The sequence below is a fragment of the Heterodontus francisci genome, chromosome 26 (genome assembly GCF_036365525.1).
Source record: "Heterodontus francisci isolate sHetFra1 chromosome 26, sHetFra1.hap1, whole genome shotgun sequence".
Classification (NCBI taxonomy): Eukaryota; Metazoa; Chordata; class Chondrichthyes; order Heterodontiformes; family Heterodontidae; genus Heterodontus; species Heterodontus francisci.
This window is the reverse complement of record NC_090396.1, coordinates 26,639,113-26,647,521: the sequence shown is the minus strand read 5'-3', so window position 1 is coordinate 26,647,521 and position 8,409 is coordinate 26,639,113. Positions and strand designations below refer to the sequence as shown.

Here is an 8,409-nt window from a genome sequence, read left to right as displayed (position 1 = left end):
CTACATAACAGGGACTACAAAAAGTTAACCCATTGATAGCAAAGCAATAGAATACAAGGGGAGGAAGCTATGCTTCAGTTGTATAGAGCCTTGATCAGACCCCACTTAGAAATCTGTTTTATGGACACAAGGCAATGATCTTCTTATATCCATCTTATGATGACCACCAAAAGATAGGAGTTAAAATCTGTGCAAATGACTATCATTGTGTAATTTAATATGTAGAATGGGCACATTCAAAGACAAGCTTTGTTCAGAAAATTACAACTACAATATTAAATATGCATAAAATTAGTGACTTATTATATTATAGAAAATGCCCCAAAATTAGGGCTGAGGGGAATGTTTACTTTAGTGCACAATATGCAAATGCTAGTTTCCTTTTTTGCTTGGTCACATTATGATACGTTACAATGTTTGGTCCTAAAACAGTAGACCATAACTGCTCACCTATTGACACAATAGAAAGGCCATAGAAGCATCGAACATTTAGGGTACATAAGGAGGCCATTCAGCCCATTGTAGTAGGAGACATAGGGTCAAAGTGGGTAAATATTGCTAAACTAAACTTATTACTGTCCCCAAGGTAGTTGGAAAGGGTCACGCCAAACTTACTTTGAGATTTTCTTTCTTTTTCCCCTGGCACGTCTCCTTAAAACACGGCCCTGTTCTGGAGTCAGTGAGCCTGAACAAAGAGTGTCAGGCAGGAGGCTATCGTGACAGCACTCAGTCCCTCTCTCGTCAGACGTCCACACGCACATGCCTTTTCCAGGATTGGCTGAGTAGCAATCAGGAATGGCTGATTCTTTTTCCTCTCCCTAACATCTCGGCACTGGGGCCAACTGCTGCACCTCTGCTGGGGTCACCTGACTTAGCGTTGGCTGAGAATCAAACCTGGCATATTCCTGCTCTGCAAGGTACAGTTCTACACGGATAATAGCAACGGAACCATTGGAAGAGCAAGGATATTAAAATGACTTCCAATTAAACCTGATCACTTGCAAGTTTCAATATTTACAACAGAAAATAGAAGTCAACCACAAAGCAGGTTCAGATTGTATTGCTGTTGACTCTCTAACATGTGTCTTGTATTAAAGGAATTCACACCTTACAGTACTCAATGTTATACTTGGCTTGCCAAGGCCTTTCCTTATATTTGGCTCTCTCCAATGCATATCTCTCCTTCGCTGCTGTCGGACACACTAGTCCGGGTGAACTGTTCCAGTGGAATGGCTTTGTGTGCTTGCAGCTCTGTCATGGGCGCTGTGCTCAGTTGCATGCTAGAAGTTCTGGTATCGCTGTAGTAGGAGCTACTGCTGTAAATATAACTGTTGGACCTGGGTTTGGAGCATTCTCCCAGGTATTTGAAGTGCTTGCCAAAGACGCATCCGGTACATTCAAAGTGATTTGCCAACAGCCAGCACCTCCACCGCATTTTCAATTCTGCTTGGACCTGCCAGAAAAATCAAGAAAAAAAACAAGCGCTTGTTTTGAGATTCTGGACATAATTAATTATGCAGGGCATCAATTAAAATAAAAATAATTTATTAAACATGAATGATAAGATTATTGATGAAATTTAAATACATAATGGCTTTCTGCTTCTGCATTTACCAGTCCACAATTTCTACATATTAACAGAAGCAAGAAACTCTAGCTGGATTCTGTAGTAGGAATAATGATGCTATCAGCACTCACTGTTATTAAAACGTAAATGAGGCAGCAGCTTCCAATGACTGCACATATACAGCTAAACACAGAAATCTGGAAGTTGCTGTCCGAGTTGCTCTGCTCCTCCAGAAGCTTCACTATTAACAGTGCCTCGCCGACAGACGCGGCACTGAAATACATGCAATGGTGTAAAGTTGCAGTACGTACCTACTAGATACCCACTAAACATGCCAGAAAAGGATAGAGCAGGTCCATTCCAGTGTAAGTAAATTTTTAACAGCATGGTACGTTTTAACTGTTCCAGCTGGTGAAGGATAGAACTGGAGCCAACCTTTATATGCTTTTATAAGAATTTATTTACAGAGGTATACATTACAGACATGCAATTCCTGATCCAACAACCAGTTTCAGTCTGTTCCTAATTATAGCAGCAGAAGTGAAGCCCCAGTTAATCCCTACCACCTGCATATAATTAAATACAATTAATATAGAAATAGCATTAACCTCTCTGGCACTGAAAATTAACTTTAATAAGTGTGAAGTCCCATTCCTTCAGATTTTGATTCTTATTGCAGATTTTGAAAAAATAAAAACGTAAGTTTTTCTTTTTCTTTGTTTATTTTCTCTTAATCCCATCTTTCTTTCCTTACCTTCATTTTGCTTTTTGTACATGATTTTACATTGAATTAAATATTCTAATTTACACTTCCTAGTTCAAACTGTGCTCCCCAGTAACCATTCTTCAATCTGATTGGTTAAGGAGCACGCAGTTCTCACAGATCCCAGATCTTCTGTAGAGGGTGCAAGTTAAAGAGATAGCTTTTAAGGAGAGCCTTAAAGAAAAAAAAAAAGGAGAGGAAGAGAAATGAAGAGCTTAAAGGAGGGAATTCCAGAGCTTAAGGCCTTGACAACTGAAGGTATGACCAATGATGGAATGATTAAAATCGGGGACACTCAAGAGGCTAGAATTAGGGGACCACAGATATCTTGGAGGGTTGTGGGGCTTGATGAGATTACAGAGATAGGGAGGGGCGAGGCCACGGAAGGATTTGAAAACAAGGATGATAATTTTAAAGTTGAAGTGTTGCTTAACTGGGAGCCATTATAGGTCAGAGAGCACAGGGGTGACAAGTGAACTGACTTGGTGCAAGTTAGGACACAAACAGCAGAGTTTTGGTTGACCTCATGTTTACTAAGGGTAGAAAGTGGGAGTCTGGCCAGTAGTGCATTGTAATGGTCAAGTCTAGAGATAACAAAGGTATGGATGAGGACTTAAGCAGCAGATGAGCTAAAGCAAAGGCAGAGTCAGGCGATGTTACACACAGAGGAAGAAATAGGTGGTCTGAGTGATGGTGCAGATATGTGATTGGAAGTTTATCTCCGGGTCAAATATGACACTAAGGTTACAAACAATCTGGTTCAATTTCAGACAGTTGCCAGGGAGAAGGATAGAGTCAGTGGCTAAGGAACAGTGTTTATGACAGGAACTGAAGACAATGGCTTTAGTCTTCTCAATATTTAGATGGAGAAAATTTCTGCTCATCCAGTACTGGATGTCAGTCAAGCAGTCTGACAATTTAGAGACAGTGTCAGGGTCGAGACAGGTGGTGGTGATGAAGTAGAGCTGGGTGTCATCAGCCTGCATGTGAAAGCTGATGCTGTGTTTTCGGATGATGTTCTCTAAGGGCAGTATGTAGTTGACCAATAGGAAGGGGCCAAGGATAGACCCTTGGGAGACACCAGAGGTAATAAAGTGACAGTGGAAGAGAAACCATTGCAAGTGATTCTCTGGCTATGATTAGATAGATAAGAATTGAACCAGGTGAGAGCAGTCCCGCCCAGTTGGACGACAGTGAAGAGGCATTAGGGGAGGATGGCGAGGTCAACCGTGTCAAAGGCTGCAGACGGGTCAGGTGTGATGAGGGGGGATAGTTTACCTTTGTCACAGTCACATTGGATTCATTTGTGACTTTGATAGCTGTTTTGCTGTTGTGGTAGGGGCAGAAACCTGATTGCAGGGACTCAAATATGGAGCTCCGGGAAAGAGGGACATGGACTTAGGAGGCGGCAACACATTCAAGGACTTTGGGGAGGAAAGAGAGGTTGGCGTTGAGGTAGTAGTTTGCAAGGACAGAGGGATCAAGGGTTGGTTTTTTGAAGAGACGAGTGATGACAGCAGATTTGCAAGAGAGTGTACAATACCTGAAGAGACAGAACAATTAATAGTATCAGCTAACATTGGAATTGGAAGGGAAATTGGGTGATCAGTAGTTTAGTGGGATGAGGGACGAGGGTCAAGGGAGCAGGAGATGGGTCTCATGAACAAGATGAAGGCATGAGAGGAGGTAGGCGAGAAGCTAAGAAAGATGCAAGTTCAGGGCCAGAGCAGGGGGAAATCTTAGAGGAAGTTTGGCCAGGTGGGATAGGGAAAGGGAGGGAAGCGGCAGTGGCAGCTAATTGGATGGTCTCAATCTTAGTGCAAGGAAGTCCATGAGCTCTCCTTGGATTTCTTGTTGAAGGTGAGGATGGAAGTGGCAGGGGAGAGGGTTTAAGAAGATGGTTTGGAGTAGAGAAAAGAAGCCAGGGATTGCTTCTGCATTCCAGGATTATCCTGGAATAGTGAGCAGTGTTGGCAGAGTAAGAACTTTTTTTTTAAATCATACTTGGGTGGGTGGTAGAGAAAAAGGATTTACATTGAGAGGCAAGGGGATGGAACACTGAGATGCTCAAAGGAGCTGAAAGTGCCAGCGGAGTAGGGGAGACAGACCAAGGTGTGATTTCATGATAAGAGCCATCACAGTGGTCTTGGTGGGGCAAGTGGTGGACAGCATTGCCAGCCGGGGAGCCTTCATTTAAGGAGGTGTCATCATCCCTCAGCCAGGTTTCTGTCTGGGCCATGATGTTGATGCAATCATCCACAGTGAGCTCATAGATGGCAAGGGTCTTATTCACAATTGAATGGACATTCTGGAGGGAGAGGCGGAGAGGGGCAGTGACAGCTGTTCTGCTGGTGGCCCACAGTGGCAGCAGTGGGAGGACTGAGTTAGACTGGAAGGAGATTGGCAAGATTAGGCCCTAGTTGGTGCATTGGATGGGAAGGTCAGCAAGAGAGTACCATGGGGCAGTTGGGGGTGCTGCTGGTAGAGAGGCAGCAATGAGTCCCTTGATGGGCCCTTCAAAGGATGCCAAGAGAGGTGCAGAGACTAATCTAAGAGGGTGTCTGGCCTGGGATTGGGGCAGAAGAGTAGGAAGGTCAAGGAGTATTGAAGGATTGGATTAGGAATTTGGGAGGGAAGAGTACTCGAGAGGGGAAAAGTGAAAAGGAGCATTATGATAGGAGAAAGGGGTCAAGGAAGGATAAAGAGAAAAAAGGGCAAAAAAAAGGGGTAGCAAAATAGTGGAAATAGAAATGATGGGCTCAGGTCCTGATTGGCAGCTAAAACCCACACATTAATGGAAACAGGGAAAATTCAACTTACATAGGCCTGGCTATGTAGTAATTATTTGGATACATATATCCTGGTAATAAATGGGGAAGAGAGAGGAGATAATAGGATGGATTCCAGAGGTCCCATGGTGGCATAAAGTTGACCTCGGTAGGGTGGAGTCAGCATGGAGCACCTGTCTCCAAACTTATCCAAGTTTGGAGACAGGCGTCGTGAGCAAATGAAGTTCTGAAGCTATTTGAAGGGTAGAATATTGGAGGGCACACTGATCTCAATCCCATAGAAAGTCCATGGGCAAGTGTAACTATAGTGAACAGCTGGCGAAGTTTGTCCGCTGCTGAGAGCAAAACATCACCTATTAAAAGGCACAGGTATATGGGACATAATGAGCCGAGTCCTCTAGAGGGAGTTCTTGCACAGGACATGAAGATATACACAAAGAAAGAGAGAAAGGAATAGGATTATAGAGACAGGGGTTACAGAAGCAGGCAGACACACTATTATTTTTCTTAGAAATCACTGACAGTAAAATACTTTAAAATGTATTAGGAGGCTTGAATTAAAATCAGTAAATAAATACACTTATGAACCAAATAGAACCATACTGATAATGCATTTATGTTTTTGTGTTGTCATGAAGACCCCACCTGCCAAGAATGTGGCATATTGATTTCATCATTTGAACATTAATTTTAAACTGTTGCTGGAGTGAAGAAATGACTTGTTTAAAGAGATAACCAGACAATTGGCTGGAGGACATTTGCATACTAAGAGACAGTTGCCTAGGAAAAGACAATGGCAGTGCTCACTGATTCAATTAACAAAGGTTGGTCTGGGCAATGGTGATCTACATCTTGTCGGTGTAAGAGACAGCACTACACCCGCTCCACCGAGAACTTTGAAATCAACAAACCGCAGGAGTGGTTGTTCCCAAATCAGGGGTTAGTCACATGACGAACCTGCTGGCCAACTTGGAGTTTTGAATTGTGCTCACAGGACAGTTTGAAGACAGAGACTGCCAATTGCAACTGAACCTGGAACAAGAGAGCCTCTCTCCTGACTGACTCTCTCACTTTCTCACAAAAATCCGGACCCACTGAAGTTGCTTAAACTTCAAGAGAGAAAAGACTCTTACATTGGAACAAGTTAAAGCGCGCACTGGGCCCCAACGAACAGCAAGACTCACCGGCAACCAAAGACTCCACATCGAACTTAAAGAACTCTAATTACAACCCAGCTATTGTCTCAAACTTTTCCTCTTTATTCTTTCTACTTTTTCTTTCTCTATCCGTGTGTGTGTTTATCGCGTATGCATGTCAGCGTGGTTGTGTCATTTATTTGTAGTCGTTAACTGAATTAGAGTTTAAGATTAATAAACTTCCACCTTTCTTGTTTAAATCTAAGAAAACCTGTCTGATTTCTGTGCCTTACAATTGGAGAGCAGTGAACAAGGATTCACTGAGGTTGGGGTGTGGGGGGGGGGGGGGAGGGAGCTAAAGAGTGTTTTTAAAATTAAACCATGTTATGGCTAAACCAGGCAAAGGCTGAGAGGGAACTCCTAGACCCTTTTTCACCTGGTCGTAACAGTGCTATTTGGTCCATGTTAAGGCAACTTCTGGTCTATCTACAGCATGTCCTAAAATTGTTCCAAAAACTTGGAAGAAGATCTCAGTTCTGCTAAATGTTAATACAGATCCTGGCGTATGAGGCCCTCACATCTTGAGCATGTTGTTCTAACTGTTTTACTGACTCATCTCCCTATGTCTAACCCACAATACTGAGAACAGTTGCAGCACCTCTGCTGAAGTCAACTGATTGAAGCCACAAAAAACATTCCACTATCATGGAGACTTTCTTACAAGACTTTATTTGATCAGTTCCTCACCTCTCCATTGGCGAAACAGTAGAGCAAAGCCACCAGAAAACCCTGTGGAGGAAGAAAGGAGTATTGTTGAACTTTGAATTATTGACATAGATTCTCATTATGGTGCGCTAAAGCTGCAGTGAATATAGCACAGATTAGCCAATTAGGTGCAGATATTGTGCAGGCTCATGGGTAAATTAAACAAAACTAGTTTTCCTCAAACCAAATATATTAACAGTAATATATATTTGCTCCGTCACAGCCCACCAATACTTTCTCAGGGCACCCAGGGATGGGTAATGAATTTAGCTATGGCTGTGCACCCAACATCCCATGATTAATTTTTTAAAAATTGGTCTAGCAGGAATCAATCTGTTGTAATAGGCTTGCGTTGTAATTACAATCCAACCTTCTCTTTTTTAAAATCAGCCATAATAAAGGAATTGTCCCCCATCCTTTGGCTTTTCTTACATTAATATTGCAGTAAATATAATGTTCAATTTCCTGCAATCTGCAAATATAAAGCACAGTGTCATCTATCCCTACTTTCTGACTGACATGGTCTCCCGTTTAGGTGGGATGAGCCATCAACCGCAGATGTAATACATATCAGTCAGCAGCTGGCAGCATTTCTGACCCACTCGGAAGAGCTCAATGACGATGCACAAGATGTGAGGAACAAATTTGCCCCCAATCTTCATAATTCTAAGACAGTGATCAAACAGATACTGCAAAGGTATAATAAAAGCAAAATACTGTGGATGCTGGAAATCTGAAATAAAAACAAAGTGCTGGAAAAACTCAGCAGGTCTGGCAGCATCTGTGGAGAGAGAAGCAGAGTTAACATTTCAGGTCAGTGACCCTTCTTCAGAACTGGCAGATATCCACAAGGCACAAGTCAGGAGTGTGATGGAATATTCTCCACTTGCCTGGATGGGTGCAGTTCCAACAATACTCAAGAAGCTTGATACCATCCAGGACAAAGCAGCCCACTTGATGGGCACCCCATCTACCACCTTCAATATTCACTCCCTCCACCGCCGACGCACAATGGCAGCAGTATGTATCATCTACAAGATGCACTGCAGCAACTTCTTCGACAGCCACCTTCCAAACCCGTGACTTCTACCACCTAGAAGGACAAGGGCAGCTGATGCATGGGAACACCACCACCTGAAAGTTCCCTTCCAAGCCACACACCATCCTGACTTGGAACTATATCGCCGTTCCTTCACTGGGTCAAAATCCTGGAACTCCCTTCTTAACAGCACTGTTGGTGTATCTACACCCCAAGGACTGCAGTGGTACAAGGTGGCAGCTCACCACCACCTTCTCCAGAGCAATTAGGGATGGGCAATAAATGCTATCTTAGCCAGTGACACCCACATGCCAGGAATAAATGAAAAAAAAGGTTGCTTAAGGGACTGA

The 8,409-nt window shown here is 43.1% G+C and overlaps 1 protein-coding gene across 1 annotated transcript in view; it reads right to left on the bottom strand.

The window, feature by feature from the left end:
• Positions 1-303: 303 nt before the first annotated feature.
• Positions 304-8,409, bottom strand: part of LOC137384540 (glucagon-like peptide 2 receptor) — a 78,027-nt gene continuing 69,921 nt past the window's right edge. The window contains exons 12-13 of the mRNA XM_068058682.1: positions 7,003-7,044; positions 304-1,453 (exon numbers count right to left, since the gene is read on the bottom strand). Coding sequence (XP_067914783.1) covers positions 1,151-1,453; positions 7,003-7,044 — 345 coding nt within the window. The 3' untranslated portion in view covers positions 304-1,150. The remainder of the gene's footprint in view (positions 1,454-7,002; positions 7,045-8,409) is intronic.